The sequence below is a fragment of the Pelecanus crispus genome, chromosome 9 (assembly GCF_030463565.1).
Source record: "Pelecanus crispus isolate bPelCri1 chromosome 9, bPelCri1.pri, whole genome shotgun sequence".
Lineage (NCBI taxonomy): Eukaryota > Metazoa > Chordata > Aves > Pelecaniformes > Pelecanidae > Pelecanus > Pelecanus crispus.
In genome coordinates this window covers 1017268-1035082 of record NC_134651.1, presented here as the reverse complement: position 1 = coordinate 1035082, position 17815 = coordinate 1017268, and the positions used below count along the sequence as shown (strand labels likewise).

Below are 17815 nucleotides of genomic sequence, written 5' to 3'. Positions count from 1 at the left end.
AACGCCATAAGACCAAATGTGGAGCTGTTACACTGCAGTAAAGATTAAATAACTCTCCTGCCCCACTGAATGCAAAGGCACTGTGCTACCAGTGTAATTGCCAAATAAAATTCGGTCCGGAGTCTTTATCTTTAGTATCTAAATAAAGTAGTTACTCAAGGCATTTAGATTTTTCTTCCAAACTAATTTTTAGAGGGAAAAACAACTACGAAGTTAAGGCAGCTCTTTTTCTCTGTTTCATATCTAAGTCAGGCAGCATATAACACCACATGTTTTTGTATTCCTGAGGAAATGACTGAACTGTTTGGAAGCAAGGAACAAGTCCATTTGAAACACTGGACAAAAACACATGCAGAGATTACTGAAGAAAAAAGACTGAAGTTGTGGAAACGGGAATAATTTCTTTAACATCTCTGGTTCTTCATCCGTGTGAATGAAAAACAAACGGGCAAATTTTACAGGAAATGAAACATTACTCTTAAATACATTATTAATTAACTGCACTTTTCACAGTGTGTTATCAGCTATGTAATAACGAACACAGAAAATAAAACTACAAACCAGTCTGTTAGTGTGTAACTTAAGAGATATCAATGTTTGATTTCAGCCCAATATACTCACTGTACAGTAAATAAAAGCCTATCCAATCTATTTTCTACTGAGATCATTTTATACCAATATAAACGCCCTGCAACCTTTAGACCACTGCAGAATAATAGCGCATTTTATCAGAGCCGCTTCACATTATTCTGAAACTCACAGGTATTTTGCAATGTGCTGTACACATGTAAATTAGGAGATTAGAAACTATCCTACAGTCCTAGCAGCCCAGACTGGGAGCCCAGACCGGGGCAGCACGCAACCGCTTCTCGGTAGCAGAGGAGTCTGCAGGGCACAAAGCCTCCCGAACGCTCCTGCACCCAGGAAAAACTTCTGGCAATAGAGTGGCCCCGGAGGAGAGCCGGCACAGCCTGGTCTCCCCAGGGACTGTCTCCAGCTGCCCCAGCACCGGGAGGAACGGGACATCAGGGCACTGCTCCCTCCGCCGCGAGGTCACCCCACGAGCACCGGCCGCGGGTCAGGCTGTGACTGCAGGCTGCGCAGAACGGGGACCCCGGTGCCACGCACGAGAGCAGTGACGGCGGGGCTCCGGGTCAGTCCGAGCCGCCAGGCTCGTCTCCGCTGCTCACTTGTTTTCCAGCGAGCTTTCACGTCCCTGTCTCTAGAAGCAGAGGTAGTGTTTCTCCATCACCATGACCAAACCATACAACCACTTACTGGCCTTGCAGTAGGGCCCTACCGTGCCATGCATCGTGCAAACCAGCTAAACCTCTCCCAAGTAGTGTGGGCTTGGCAGTGTAGGTTAATGGTTGGACTGGGTGATCTTAAAGGGCTTTTCCAACCTAAACGATTCTAGGATTCTATGATTCTAAGTAGTTAGTGATAGGACAAGAGGAAATGGCCTCGGGCTGCATCAGGGGAGGTTTAGGTTGGATATTAGAAAAATTTCTTCACGGAAAGGGTGGTCAAGCATTGGAACAGGCTGCCCAGAGAGGTGGGGGAGTCCCCATCCCTGGAGGGGTTCAAAAATCGGGCAGAGGTGGCACTTTGGGACATGGTTTAGTGGGCATGGGGGTGTTGGGTTGACGGTTGGACTGACAATCTTAGAGGTCCTCTCCAACTTTAATGATTCCTAGTTTTACTTTCATTAAAAACTCATCCATCCACCAAGCCAGGAAACATGAAATTACTACTCTACCCTTAATTGGTTTAGTGGTGGACTTGGTAATGTTAGGTTAATGGCTGGACTGGATGATCTTAAAGGTCTTTTCCAACCTAAACGATTCTGTGATTCTATGATTTAAAGAAAAAGAAAAAAGGAGCTCCTGCAGATCCACAGAGAGAACAGAGGTGAAGGACATAGCCTGGGATGCAGCTCCGTGCTGCCAGATGCCCCACCATCCACGCTGTCCCACCTACTGAGTAATGCTCTAAAAACGCCTGTGCACAACCAACGTGACCCTCACCGCAGGTCTGATCTCCACGGGTCTGCTTTCAAAGGCACTGCTCGCTAACGGGGTCTGTCGGTTGGGAAGGAGACACGGAGGCACCTTTGGAAATTGGCCTCCGCAGCGCAGCAGAGCCACGACTCTTCCCTGGACAGACAGACGGGCTTTCTGCCAGCGCCCCAGCCTGCCGGCCCCGCAGGACCGGCTGCCTGCAGGGAAGGAGCTGGACTCATTTAATGCATCTTTAACAGTCCTCTACCGAGCACCGGCCACGCCGAGGAAAGCGCAGGAGCGTACCACGTACACAGAGAGGAGTGCTGACAGCCTGCAGCTCCTTGTGAATTCCAAACACGCCCGCGGGAAGGTCTGGGACCTTGCTCTGCTGCGGCTTCGCACCTGCAGCATGCAGCCGATCGCTCTGGAGCGCCGGCGCTCTGCAGAAACGCAGCCCGACTACCGGCCCCGCGGTTCAGGCCTGTGTGGAGCAAGCATCCCCGGTGCTGCTGGCGCTCCGCGTGCCACTGGAGGCGAGGAACGGCCCCAGAGTCTCCAGCCACCTTTGCGGTCCATCTCCACTCCTCTGCTCTCACATCTGCATCCTCCTGCGTCTGTTTAGCATTTTTCACATTCTTCCACACTGGAAAAGGCAAATCCACGGTCGGACATTGCTATTGTGGGGCAGCACAACATCACCCACCAATGCGCTAGCACTAACGGATGCGCTAGCACCAACGCATGCACTAATACCAATGGATGCACTAATACTAATGGATGCACCAATACCAACAGAGGCACTAATACCAACAGAGGCACTAGTACCAACGGATGCACTAACACCAACGGAGGCACTAACACCAACAGATGCACTAACACCAACTGAGGCACTAATACCAACAGAGGCACTAATACCAACGGATGCACTAATACCAACTGAGGCACTAACACCAACTGAGGCACTAACACCAACAGATGCACTAACACCAACGGAGGCACTAACACCAACGGATGCACTAATACCAACGGATGCACTAACACCAACGGATGCACTAACACCAACTGAGGCACTAATACCAACGGATGCACTAACACCAACGGAGGCACTAACACCAACGGAGGCACTAATACCAACTGAGGCACTAATACCAACGGATGCACTAACGCCAACGGATGCACTAACACCAACGGATGCACTAACGCCAACGGAGGCACTAACGCCAACGGAGGCACTAACACCAACTGAGGCACTAATACCAACAGAGGCACTAACACCAACGGAGGCACTAACACCAACGGAGGCACTAACACCAACTGAGTCACTAACACCAACGGAGGCACTAACACCAGCTGAGGCACTAACACCAACGGAGGCACTAATACCAACGGATGCACTAATACCAACGGATGCACTAACACCAACGGAGGCACTAACGCCAACGGATGCACTAACGCCAACGGATGCACTAACGCCAACGGATGCACTAATACCAACAGATGCACTAACACCAAGGGAGGCACTAATGCCAACGGAGGCACTAACGCCAACGGAGGCACTAACGCCAACGGAGGCACTAACGCCAACGGATGCACTAACACCAACGGATGCACTAACACCAACGGAGGCACTAACGCCAACGGATGCACTAATGCCAACGGATGCACTAACACCAACGGAGGCACTAATACCAACGGATGCGCTAACACCAACGGATGCACTAACACCAACGGATGCACTAATACCAAAGGCCCAGCCTATCTGAGGCCAACTCCCCCTACCCCAGTTTACAAGCAAGGAGGGCAGAAGCGATGGGAGCAGGCAGAGCCCTTCCTCAGGATCTCAGCGCCTGCTGTCAGCAGGACACGCAATCCCCACACACCGTCTGAAATCCCCTCCCTCGCGTACCAGCTAATGACAGATTAAAAAATGAACTAAAAAGGAAAGATGGGAAAAGTCCGCAGGCGTTACTTGCAACTAAGATAATTAAAACATTTATCAAACAGAAATATGAGTGAAAGGACCCTACTGCTTTTCTTACCAAGTCAGAGTCTCTCATTAAGTTAGTTCACTTACTTTTATTAAAGCATAAGGTATGGATTTTTGTAAAACAAAACAAAGTGACTGAAGCATCTTTAGATGGGATGATATAAATCACTTGCTAGAACACCCTGAAATAACATCTGTTTCAACTGTGCTAAAAAAATAATTTTAAGGCCAAATTAGTAGGATGACATCCATTTGGAAACACTATTGCTGGGACAGCCGATGGGCCTTGCTATGAATCCTCGTATTGAATGAGACTGATTCTGAAAATACAGAGTCTGTAATGTTTGAACTCAAGTGACGTACACAGAAATTACCCAGGCATGGGTAGAAGGTTTGTGCTGCACTTCAAAATACGCTGAATTAAATTTTGCTCGTTAGGGACAGTGTGAGTGCAGCATAAAGGAGAATTTAAATTTGATTCAAATGGTATCCTGACACTAGCCTCGCTTTATTTTAAAAAGGAACTTTAATCCAAAGGACTGCATTAGGGTTTTTTTCATGTTTACCCAAACGTTGGTGTGTGCCTGCACACTGCTTTGTGTAAACCCAAGAGAGCCGCATTTGGTTACAATTCAAGAAACAAACAGGTTAACAGAGAAGAATATTTTAAGCAACAGTCCTTACTGTTGGCTGCGTTTTGACTTAAGCTTTCTCACAGTCCTGTATATGAATTTGCTGGCACTAAGGCTGTATCACTGTACTCAAATCAGGCAATAAAACTGTGGCATGTGCACACGTCTGTTTTGAGCTGCTGAAACTGAAAAATCATTTTGAGGTTGCTCTGGAGTTAAAGCACGTAAAAGTACAGCCTGCTTCTGAGCCGTCTAGCTGCACAGACGCTTAATTTTGTTTCTGATGTGAAAGCCGTCAGCAGCGGGCACCAGCCCCCAGGCAGCCCCACTTCTCCTGCAAGACAGGAGCGAGGAGCAGGCTGCGCGGCGCGGTGCCACGGCATCCCCCGAAGCACGGCGGTGCCGCAGCATTTGGTGTCTGAGCGCTGATGCTGCCGCAGCTCATCTCCGTGCCTCGGTGACACGGGCAACTTTATGTAAAGAAAAGCCAGTCGAAAGAGAGAAAACAAAGCGTTTTTGTTCTCACGCTGTGCTAACAGGTAGTAAAGTCAATTTACTGTGACGATCCTACCACAACACTTTCTGCTTTTCTCCCCGCCGTACGCTTTTTCTCGAAGCAGCCGAGGCATAAAGCTCTGTGGGAGAATAACAGTTATATTAACTGAATCAAATAAGCTACAAAATATTTACTGGTATTCTGTAGACCCACAAAATGTGGGGCCAAATAACCATTTGGCACAGGTATAAGTGTCCTTTCTACTGAGACGATTGTCCCTAAGGATTTAGCCGTATTTTGAGGAGTATTAATTGTCGCTATGTTTTTTGAAATAGAAGTTGAAGAACTCATCTCACAGAGCAAATATAGATTTCCTAATGGAAGGTATCTAGACGTAAATTCAACTCCCTAAATTCTTCCTTTGCCAGCAAGAAAGGAATAAAAGAACTGCCAGACGTGCTAATGCAAACATATTTATTCTGTATAAATATATGTATTTATTCTATATAAATAGAGGTGTTCAAGAAATGGGTAGACGTGGCACTTTGGGACACGGTTTAGTGGTTTAGTTGATGGTTGGACCGATGATCTTAGAGGGCTTTTCCAACCTTAATGATTCCTAGTTTTACCGTCATTAAAAAATAATCCAGCCACCAAGCCAGGAAACATGAAATTATTCCTCTCCCCTTAATTGGTTTAGTGGTGGACTTGGTAGTGTTAGGTTAATGGTTGGACTGGATGATTTTAAGGGTCTTTTCCAACCTCAAACAATTCTATGATTCTGCGATTCTATATCTATTTTTCAACTGATTTTTTCCTTTGCTGCCTTTTTACCCACTGAAAGAGAGCACTCCAGCCAAGGGAGCATTGTTTGCTTTTTATGTAGAATATACCAGCCTCGCTCATACATTAATCAGCACCGGTCTCGCTCGTACATTATTCAGTACCCTCTAATGTCTGAGCTAGAAACTTAAATCAGAAGGGTTCTGGGCCAAATGTATCCATAGGTTAGCTCAGATGACCTCTTGGATTGCATTAGAGAGGGATCTGGCACAGGGTGCTCAGCTCCCAGACGTGTACGTGCGTGGCAGGCTGATGCCCATCGCCTTTACGTTTGCTGAAACGAGGGATTACTGCAGAGCAAGAAACTCGGCCCCGGCGTTCGACTTTGTGCACGCTGCCCTGAGCTTATTTACTAAGGCGTAAGAGAAACAGATACGGTGTACTACATGACCACGTTTTACTGTGACCAGACGAGAGATTTCTGATAGATTCTCCTTCCCCCACCCCTTGGTTTTCTGTGGAAAGCATGATTATCTCTACTTCTCCTTCTTCCTGCCAAGCCTGAGCTGCGGACGTGCGTTGTACATCACTCAGGGCAAGCTTTCTGCTCTGCCTGACAATGTGCTGTGAAAACCAAAGTCCAATTCCAGCAAGGGTCCCCTGAGTGAATGGAAAACATCCAGTAGGAATCTTCTCAAGCCCAGGAATTTCCTAGAGCACGTGAAATTGCAAAGGAAACGCCTATTTATGAAAATCCCACGCAGATCACTCACTTCCTTGATTTTACAAAGTTGCGAAAAATTAATTAACAAAAGATTAACAAAATTAATTAAATTAACAATATTACTTCAGGCAAGGGAGAATTAAGCAGTACAAAGACATACAGACCAGCATTTCGTTGTATTTGATTTCCCCACCAGTCACCGACGTTTGTGGGATTTTACAGGCGTGTAAGCACACCTGCGAACTTAGTTCAACTACAACTCGTTGTACCCATTGATCAAAGCCAAAAAGCGCACATACCACAGGCTGCAACGGGGCACCAGGCATCATGGCGTTGGCAAGCTGCATCTGCTGGGCCAGCATGGCCATATTCTTCTGCTGAATCAGGTTATTGCGTCCATTTATCTCCAGCTGCGTTTTTAAGTGTGGTGGTGGGTGAAGGTATTTGCAGTTTTCCCTTGAACATCGACCCTGAGGAAGACAATTGACACAATTGGCTTAGAAGCTATAGGCGTATCTTCATTCCTTATGTCATCGGCTAAAACAAATACAACGCGTGCTACGGATCGAGGAGGAAAGCCTCCATCTGCTTCTCTAGGCTATCACGTACTGACCAGAGCAACTTGACAATTCTAGCGTCAGCTGCTTGCTTTGCTTTTCTAAGCTATGCACTTATACCGTACAGCTCTAAACAATACCGTTTCTTTTAAAAGTTGCTGCGGGCGAGCAAACATCAGTTGCTTTGAAAATACCGCATGCCCATCCTCTATGGGCACGCGTTTCTGCTCAGCACAAGCTACGCCCACGGGAACTCGGAACGGTTTCCCCCTGCCCACATCGCTGCCCCCAGGAACCAGGTGGCTGCCGAGCCAGAAGCCCAGCAAAAGAAATGCGGTCCGGCTGCGGCAGTGAGCCTACCAAAGCTCACGTGCTACTCTGAGAACGTTAAAGGCTCGCTTCTCCTGCTGCTGTGCAGGGGCACGAGAAGCCCCGAGCGCGCAGCGAGACGTGTGGTCGAAGTAGCGTTATTGCCAGGAGAGCATCAGCTCTGCTCTTCCACTAGACCTGGAATAGAGAAACTTTGAAGAAAACCTCTTACCTACGATGTATTTTTGTTGCAACTGCATAAACCAAACAAGAAAATCAGAATTGACTTGTTTCTAAATTTTTTGTTAAATTCAGATGTGGTAAAGAACAAATTTCATGCACTAATTTTATTTAGGTGAAAGAACGTTCATCCATTTGACAACCATTCACATCAAGAACTAATAAAAAATAATTCTATGCACAATATATATCCAAACCCCACTGTACCTCCTTGCTACCAAGTAAACCAGCTTCGCACACAAGACGACCCTGCTCGGTGAGCTCTGCCAGCGCGGTCTCTCGCTCCGGGCTCCCAGCGGGAGCGGGGTGGCCGGTGTTCGGCACCGCGGGGCGCTCGCCCGGCGGCCGGGGCGCGGGGAGCTGGGCACGAACGCTGACTTCCGAAAACCAGCCCCAAGTGCCCCCTTTGCCCCGGCTCCGCCGCAAAAACCTCTACAAGGAAGGGCAGAGCCTGAGCGAAGGGCACTGCCTGCACCGCCGCTCAGCCACGGAGCGCGGCAGAGGGAGGTCGGGGAAGAGAATCCCCCTCTCCTGGGGAAGAGAATCCCCTCTTCTCATGGCACCTGAGCTGTGATCTCGCGTGCCATGAGACTTCAGAAAGTGCAAATTCATTAATATGGAAGCTTTACACATTAGTTGTTCCTTTAAAATTGCAACACTGGAGCCCATACTTTCACTAGAGGGATGATAACAATAATAATAATAAAAAAAAACCCAACCCAACCCTAAAAAGGAGAATTGAAACCTTTTCTGGAAAAAAACAGATTCCTTAAATTACATTTTTTTTCCCTTTACTCATTCATCTTTGAAATAAATCCAAACAGGAACAATGACAAAGCAAAAGACAGCCTTAATTTAAGCAAGAAACCATTTTTATCAGGAAACAAATTAATTCAATAGAGTTTGACCTTATACTGCAATTTTGCTCAGAAAGTTAAAATGTATTCTTGTTATAAGATCTGCCAGAAATCTAATTTGCACCATGATTTTTGTCTCCCCTTAAGGCTGGGATAAACGGTTTGCTCCTGCCCCCCTCCCAATCCGTCTCTCCTGCTGGCAGTCCAAAGGTCTTAAAACTCATTTTCAGAGTTACTGAGCTGACGTCTGAGCGATCCTGGCACAGGAAGATACACCCGATACAAAGAGAAACGCGTGAAGTTTTGGGGATATCTTCAAGCTACACACCAAGATTCTAGGAAGCCCTATGTATGCGCAGACCACCGCTGTAACGAAGGGCAAAGAGCATCCGTTCATAATCCCTGAGCGTCTTTCCTTGAATGAAATGCATCTTCCATTGCACGACCCCGTCCACCTCCAGAGGCAACGGAGAAGAGCTGAGGCACAGACGACCAGAAACCCCGGCGCAGGCTGCCCCGGCGCTCGGCCGTGCCGTGCTCGCTGCCGCCTTGCCGGCCCCCTGGTTCGTGGCACGAGTCGGAGCTGTCCCCCAAGCCCTTTGGCGTGGGGCCTTCGCCTGCCCCTTTGCCCTGCTTTCGGCTGGGATAGAGTTAATGTTCTTCCTAGTAGCGGGCACGGTGGTGTTGGGCTGATGGTTGGAAGGATGATCTTAGAGGGCCTTTCCAACCTTAATGATTCCTAGTTTTTACTTTCACTATAAATGATCCAGCCACCAAGCCAGGAGGCGTGGGGTTGCTACTCTACCCTTGACTGGTTTAGTGGTGGACTTGGTAGTGTAGGTTAATGGTTGGACTGGGTGATCTTAAAGGGCTTTTCCAACCTCAACGATTCGATGATTCTATGATTCTATGGTTGGACTGGATGATCTTAAAGGGCTTTTCCAACCTCAACGATTCGATGATTCTGTGATTCTAGCAGCTGGCAGAGTGCCGTGTTTCGGATTTAGGATGCGAACAGTGCTGCTAGCACGCTGAGGTGTGTGCAACACCTTACGCAGCCCTGTGACAGGGCTCCCGCAGGCGTTTGCTCGTCGGACTGAGGGTGCTGTGGGCTGTCCTCGGCAGAGCTGACGCGCGGGAAGGCCCACCGAGGCCACTTGCGGGAAAATCTCCCTAATAACACAGCTCCAAATGTTGGAAAGCAATCAAGACGGGGGCCAGATAACGCACAAAAGGTTAAAGCATGACATCTATACTACAGATAAGACGGGGAAAAAAACACGTGCAGCTGGAGCAAGTATTTTTACAGGGGAATGGCGTTTCCTACTGCAAATAAGGATTAGGATACTTCAGTAACAAACATTAACGATTCACAAGTAGAAAAGACAAATTGATGGCGGCAACAGGAATCGTTGTTTAAGGAGCGTGGATTTTATACGCGCCTGTGCGTGTATACACACATACACGCGTGCATACGTGCACCTGCTGGTTGCTGTCCCAGCCGCGGGAGCTCCCCGGGACACCTCCAGCACCGCAGGGCCGTCGCGCCCTGCCACATCCGTGGGGATCAAAGCCAGCACCCGAGAGCCCGGAGCAGCGGCCAGACCCGTGCACCGGCCTGGGGTGGACCGGCCAAAACGATGCGTGGGATGTCTCCCCCCCAGCTTGTCCGTACGCGCAGGGAAAAGCACGCTTTCAGCCTGGGGGGATGCTTTCGGATAAAATGACCCTCAGTTCTCTCCTTTAGCACCTTATGGACAAGAGAGTTCAGTATTTAAGCTGTTTCGCACAAATAAACCAACCTGATTTCAGCATCCCCCCAAAGCATCTCACAATTACATGAAATCATAGAATCTTAGAATCGTTAGGTTGGAAAAGCCCTTTAAGATCACCCAGCCCAACCATTCACCTACACTACCAAGCCCACACTAAACCAATCAAGGGTAGACCAGACTGAACCATGTCCCCAAGTGCCACCTCTGCCCGTTTTTTGAACCCCTCCAGGGATGGGGACTCCACCACCTCTCTGGGCAGCCTGTTCCAGTGCCTGACCACCCTTTCCATAAAGAAATTTTTCCTAATTTCCAACCTAAACCTCCCCTGGTGCAGCTTGAGCCCATTTCCTCTCGTCCTATCGCTGTTCCTTGGGAGCAGAGCCCAGCACCCACCTCACTACGGTAGGTAAAAGGCATGCACTTTGGAACAGCTTGCTTTATGTCAATTTTTCTCTTGATACTAAAACCCATGTTAATTGTTGCTGCTACTAAGTAACACAGGGCAAAATTACACATTTACTAGCTGCCTGGAAGATGGTATCTTACATCAGCGCAGTGTAAAAATCAGACTTAATTACTGCTAAATGGGTAACACGAAACTACAACATGTGTTGCTGGAACCAGAGAGGAGCAATTAATAAACCTGATTCCGAAACGCAGATTAAACTCAGTCTCCTTGTTTCAGTTGTGGGGTTTAGGCTGCTGCACACCTCTCCAGACTGGATCCAAAGACTGGATCGTGACGGCTTAATGTGCTTCATGGTCTCAAATGCTTCAAGGCCAGAAGAAACCACTCCAGTGACCTAATGCAATGTCCTCCGGCTCCTGGGAAACAAGGAGCCCCCTCCGCTGTTTCCCCATCAAGGCCATCATTTCTCTTCACTTAGCAGCTGATCTTTAAGGAGGACAATTTACTCTGAGTTAAAGATACAAGAATATACCACATTCCCAGGTAAACTGTGCTTATGCTTAGTTACCATTAGCTGCTATCAAAAAGTTTACATCTTTCTTATAGAATCATAGAATCATAGAATCGTTTAGGTTGGAAAAGCCCTTTAAGATCATCCAGCCCAACCATTAACCTACACTACCAAGCCCACACTAAACCAATCAAGGGTAGACCAGACTGAACCATGTCCCCAAGTGCCACCTCTGCCCGTTTTTTGAACACTTCCAGGGATGGGGACTCCACCACCTCTCTGGGCAGCCTGTTCCAATGCTTGACCACCCTTTCCATGAACAAATTTTTCCTAATTTCCAACCTAAACCTCCCCTGGCGCAGCTTGAGCCCATTTCCTCTCGTCCTATCGCTAACTACGTGGGAGAAGAGACCAACACCCACCTCACTACAACCTCCTTTCAGGTTCTTGCTTGTATGTTGCTTTGGAGCCTGGTGCAGCATTTAACTTTCAACCTTTTTGAATTTTCAGATCCTAGCGAATTTTCCAAAAGAAATGCAGACTTCTCCGTTTGGGAAATGGCTTTCTTATCTTACATTCCATGGACCTTCAGAAGCAGTCCACAGAGCGGCCCAGAGTCAGAAACCGCAGGCTGAGAACCAGTGTTAAAGATCTCCATCAAGAACAGAGTGCGTTCATCTCCTTTACACTGCGAGCAAGTAGTTTCTTAATTACCTTTTCACCAGATTCTGGTAAGTTCAGTCAACATAGTCTAAGGCAGATTTTTATCTCTCTGAACCTTTTCTGAACCCTTTGCTGTTTTTTTGATCATAAAAAAACGAGTACTATCAGCGAGTAAATTCAGAGAAGCGGAAGTCGAGCACGCTGCCAGCGTCCCGAAGTGCTGCACCAGCACAGCGGTAGGGTTTTACCAGAATCCTGCTGGACTAAAAGTTATTAAAAATGCTCCTGGCTCCTCAGGCACGTTCTTCAGCAGAGGCCGCCCGCAGATCTCTGGACCCTGGAGACAAGCGGGACAGGGCCTCCCCAGCAGCGAAACTTGGGGTGCACGGCGTGACAGTGAGGGGGGATCACTCACCCAGCGCTGCGATATTTGGGCAAAAACCTGTTGCTAAGATCCGGCGGTTACTTCTGCGCTCGGGGCTGCTGCAGGAAGAAAGGCGGCTCTCGCTCAGCTGAGAGCCGGAGCAGCTCCCCGCCAGCACCCGGGAGAAGCGGCTGGGCCGGGCACAGGCGATGCCACCGGAGCCGGCCGTGGACACAGACGCGCCGCGGCGCCGCGGCACCGGGGCACACAGACCCGAGCGAGCCGGGCTTTGCGGCCACGCAGGGCAGCGCCAGCGCGTCCCCGCACGGCAATCCCGCCGTCGCTAACCAGCACCCGCCGGGTACCACGCTCCCGACGGCGGCGTCGCCGCGATGAGCCTTTTGCGCGCGCCCAGCTCGCAAACACGCCCCGCGGAGCGAGGAAGAAGAGGGTGAGCTCGGCCCCTCAGCCGGGTGGCTTGGCATCCTCCCAGCAGGAATGCCGGAGCGGGAGGCTGCGCGGGCCGCGCTCACATGATGTTTTTCTCCAGCTATCGTATCAACAACATTCAGGCAGAGAGCCCAGGCTGAACCGAACAGCCAGCCCGCCTGTCATTAAACAGGGCAGCGTGATGTCTGCAGTATTTCAAGCTGTCTAGCCTTGGCAAAAGCAGGTGGTGGGGACGAGGACAGGGAGGAGCGGGTGGCACTCGCCCGCCGGGCTGCGGTGCCAGGCGTGGGTCCGGTGTTAGCTGCCCAGCGGGGCCGGGGGAGCGGGGGTCCTGCCCCGCTGGTAACGCCTCCTGCCTCGCCCTCCGGCGCTTCCCGTGGCCGGGCGAAATTATTTACAGGTTGCTGGCCCAAGCACACGGCAAGCGCACGCTGAGCTGCGGGGGAGCCGTGGCGGGAGCCGGCTGCCTCCTCAGCACCGTTTGGGAGGCGGGAGGGATGGGGCGGGGGGGCCGCGGGCCCAGCATCGCCCCGGGGGCTCTGTCCGTCCGTCCCCGCCACTGCCAGTGGGATCAGACCCACCTCTGCACGCCCGCCTCATCTACACGCCGTGCAACCACCATGAAACGGCGAGGGCTTGCCAGGGCAGCGCCGACAGTTGTTTGCAAGCTGATCCACCCGCGCGTTACCTTCTGCACCGTTCCTCCTCCCAGCAGCGTCTCCAAGAGCCCCTCTCACGCCCGTGCGTGATGCCGAGCTGGCGTGGCTCCCGTGCCTCGGCGCAGGCAGCTGGCCCCGGCTGCGGGGACACACCGCACCTCCACCCAAAACGCGCGGCGGTCCTCGCCGGCCGCTCGCTCCCTGCTGCTAGCAGCCCGCTCCCACGCGCGGGGGGCACAGGCAGAGTTGCCGCCGGCTTCACGAGCGCTCAGCACAACACCGCCGGCTGTGCCAGCACTGCCGGACGGCACCGGCCCCCGGCACTGCCCCGGGGAAGCTGGGTTTGCATCCCGGCCAAAACGGCGGCAACCAGGTAAGCGGAAAAAAAAAGCGAAAAAAGCCAAACCGGGAGCAGCTGCGAAGACAGCAACTGCAGAAGAGTGGGAGCTGCCGTGCTGCACCAGGAGCCAGCGCGGGGGGCAGCGACCCCGAATGGCCCGGGACGCCGGGGTGCCGGACGGGAGCCATCAAACACGGCTTTTTCACCCCTGCACAGCTTCCTAAGGAATAAAAAACAGACCCCAAAACATACCTGAATAAACTGGTTATTGCTCATCTCAGCTTTTTGCTATGACCTACACACCAAACCCTGCAATCCAGATGTTTTCCTGAAGCCTTTTTGTAAAAACTGCTCGTCAGATTATTGTGCTGAGAGGTTTTTATTTGGAAATAGGAATTAATAAAAATGTATCCGTAGGAGAGTATCTACTTTGTTTATTCATTTGTTGACAGAAAACGCCTGCTTCCTTTGAGGTTTCTATTTATTTCCCTAGGCAGGTGGAAATGAGCAGCGCTGCCTCGCAGCACACGCCTCGCCTTCTCCGAGCGCCAGACAACGGCACTCGCCTTTGTATTTGGGAAACCACTGGGACACGGAAGGGACGGAGCGAAGGGGGCGAACCTTCCTGTGTTATGTTACTACTTCCCAACCACAGGGAAATGTGGTTTTCTCATTTTATGTTTCAAATTCTGTTACAGAAAAATCATTACTTATTGGGGCAGACAGACACATTGTGCAGATTTCTGTTTAAATGACTGGTAAAATACCAGGAAGAAGTATAATCTTTTTAGCCGACAGCAGCTACTATGCAAAGACAGACTTTTAAGTCTTATCTGAATTACGGGGGCAAGTACAAATTTGCTTCTGCTCCCGTTACAGAAGGAAAACTTTTAAAACTCCTGCTGGCTCTCCACTTTTGTCTTAGTTTTTAATATACAAATTTATTTCCTACTCTGTGCATTTCACTTTCATTGCTCCAAAATGCTGGAAAGAAGAACAGCCCACTCCAGTCACGGGATGGGGACGCCCCAGCCGCGTGTGCCTGAGCCCAGCGGTGCTCCGTCCCCTGCAGCGCCGCATCCAGGTGCAGCGCGGGGTTAACCCAGGTCTGGAGAGCAGGAGTCAGGTCCGGAGTTGTTCTTCCCACCTTCCCGCAGACCGCCAGAAGCGCCTCCCAGCTACGCAACTCGGTTTTATTCCCCACAAAGCGGGAGGCATTTCAAGCGGATATTTGCAGGATTGTGGAAGAGAGAACATGCAGTACTCAGACAAAAAGGAAACCATCGTCAATCCTGCCTTGGAAAAATCACCCCCAAAATTCCGCATTCTGAAAATACAGTGTATTTCTACAAGACTTGGATCATCTGACAAACGTGTTGGATTTCAATGTTACGCCTAGATATTTAAGACTTTCACATAGATGAGCAAGACACGAGTCCATTTCTCTGAGGTCACCACCATGTTCTTCTCTACGCCACCATTCTTCCATGAAGTGCAGCACATCCTGTTTTTCAGATCCCACACTAAACGTCAGAAATACAACAGCAATTCTTGCTCTCTGTAAATCATTTCTTTCCAGAAAACACCCTGATTGCACGTTTAATAATGAAAAAGTATTCTGGTGACTCACTTCTGAGATTGCAAGCTCCTTTATCCACTGCAGTTACGGCTTAGGTAATACGGGTGCTAACAATTTTTACTTTTTCCTTGAGGGAATACTTAATGGAATTATCAGCAGAAGTCAATAACTAATTAACAAGAAGATAATTGGAGCTTAGTGAGCTGCAGAGCCCTCTGTGCGACCGCGCCGCCGCCCGGCAGAGCAGCGTGACCCGCCGGCAGCCCGAGGCACACGGTGCGGCGCGGCGGCAGCCCCGACGCTCACCCATGGCCGCGGCGCAGCCCACGGCTTCAGGGAAAACGCTCCGTGCCCTGCAAACGCTGCTTCAAAGGCCGGAGGTGAGCCTTCCGCTCCCCCAGCGGAGATCACCGCAGCAACCCCACTGCTGACAGCGGGTGGGTTGCAAATTAAGGGCACCCAAGTTGCTCTTGTCCAACCATGCGATCCGCAGGGAAGATCGCATCCGATGGGTGCATCGGGTCCAGCTCCTGCACCCGTGGCCCCGGCGTCTCCGGCACACCGCTGCTGTTTTCTGCCTCCGCTCCGGTAAGGTGCGTGTGAACCCCCAATCTCATGCACACTCGGGCCAAAGCACGCGCACTTTGTCCAAGGATCTGCACCGAGGTCCAAAAAGCAGGTCCCGGAGTAGTCTGAGTCCGAGTCGTTGTTATTAGGCCTTCAAAGCTGTTTGAAGAACCTCCAAACGCCTACGGCTTCATCACCTGCATAAACTTTAGACCAATTCAAATTCAAAATAATTACTTTCCAATACCTCTCCTTAGAAACACCGTCTAATCTGTCACACAAAGGAAGAACAGCAAACTTGCCACCCTGGTGGACTTGGCTCCAGTCTAAAACTTTCCTGGAAAGCACAGCCTGGTGATGCAATAAATAAGGTCTAATTAGCAAACTGCTCACACACGGTCATCGCTCCTCCGGGTGCAAGCCGTCGGGACCCCGCGGCGCCTGTGCGAGGGAGCCGCAGGATCCCAGAGCAGCCCCCGCTCAGGGCGCTGCCAAAGCCGAGACGTCCTCCGAAACCCTGCGAGCAAGCAACGGGAGGTTTTCCACACCGAGTCCTGACAGGCTGCAGGAAGGCAGGGAGGGCCCGGACCACCCCGCCGTGGCTGGGCACCCGCGGTGCCGTCACCCGCTGCCACTCCCAACACGAAGCCTCCTCTCCCAGACGCAGCCCCGGGGAGCCCACCACGGCCGCCGCCTCCAGTACCCCCCTGATTCTCAGGCTGAGGTTCCTCAAAGCAGGGCTTACCCTGCGTTTGGTTTGCACAGGGACGCTATGTGCGGCAACATCACGTGCAACTGTTCTCGGTGTTCCCTCTAGCATCCCGACAGGTGCCGGCCGGTGACGGGGCGCGCACAGCCATGGGGGACACCGCTCGGCACGGTGTGGTCGCCACCAAACCCAGGTAACAGGGGAGCGCGGCGGAGAGGTGACGTTGCGCGTGCATTTTTATTTGCAACGTTACCGGCAATTAGACAGATAGTGCCGGGATGCCCGCAGCTGTGGAGAGGGGGCATCCTTTGCAGAAGAGTTGATTCGGGAGGATCAGCAAACATCAGACTGGGCACAGCCAAGTAGAAATACAGAAGAATTTTGCATGGAGAGAGCCTAAATAAAGATCACAGTTACTGCTGTCATTTGATAAACACCGGAGAGTGCACACTGAGCACAGCGGTCCTGCCATCGTGCTTTAAGTTTATCCTTTTGCAGCAGTATAAAACCAGAAAAAACCAAACAGACCCAGCAAGCCAGTGTGTGCCATCGACTCTGCACGTCCCCGCTATGGCACTGACCCCTTACTTCAGTCAGGGCAAGCTGCCTGACTCCAGACGGAGCTTTTCTCTGTGCTGCTGGAGTTAGGTTAATGCTCATCGCCCTCCGCGTATCTGAAGTAAATACATCTGTATGGACGAGTTTCATAAATGCAGTTGGTCTGGGAAAGTCTGAAAACTAAGCTGCGCCAGCCCGCTGGGTGTTTATTTATGCTATTTTTATACCACTGCGGTAGCACAACCCGAGTTACCGAGCACTTGCTACACCACTCTGCGCGTGTTTATACAAGAACTACTGCTCACAAAAGCAAACGGGAAAGCTTCTTGGTTTTCATCAATCCACCAACACCATACCATTAAAATATCACCATAGAAGTCCAGGGGCAGAGGAGAACCGAGAGCACCAACGTGCTCCTCACTGCGTGCGGAGAAATTACTGGAATAAACCCTGGCTCCTTCCCCAAGGTCCCTGGAATAAACCCCTCGCTCTACCCCGAGGTCCCAACACTGGCCCCGTCGCTGCAGGGAGAGGCACAACGCCGTGCTGGCATGGCTTGAGGGGGAGCACGGAGCCCTGCATGGAGCCCTGCAAGGAGCCCTGCATGCAGCACTGCATGGAGCCCTGCACAGAGCCCTGCATG

At 50.8% G+C, this 17815-nt stretch overlaps 1 protein-coding gene across 14 annotated transcripts in view; it reads right to left on the bottom strand.

Annotated features, from left to right (window-relative positions):
- Positions 1 to 17815, bottom strand: part of MBNL1 (muscleblind like splicing regulator 1) — a 115598-nt gene that overhangs the window by 26359 nt on the left and 71424 nt on the right. For 13 of the 14 annotated variants that reach the window (XM_075716255.1, XM_075716251.1, XM_075716253.1 and 10 more), the window contains one exon: positions 6925 to 7095. In XM_075716255.1, coding sequence (XP_075572370.1) covers positions 6925 to 6993 — 69 coding nt within the window. In that variant the 5' untranslated portion in view covers positions 6994 to 7095. Of the gene's footprint in view, positions 1 to 6924; positions 7096 to 12361; positions 12381 to 17815 lie in introns of those variants that run through there. The other variant, XM_075716257.1, reaches the window with a different exon arrangement.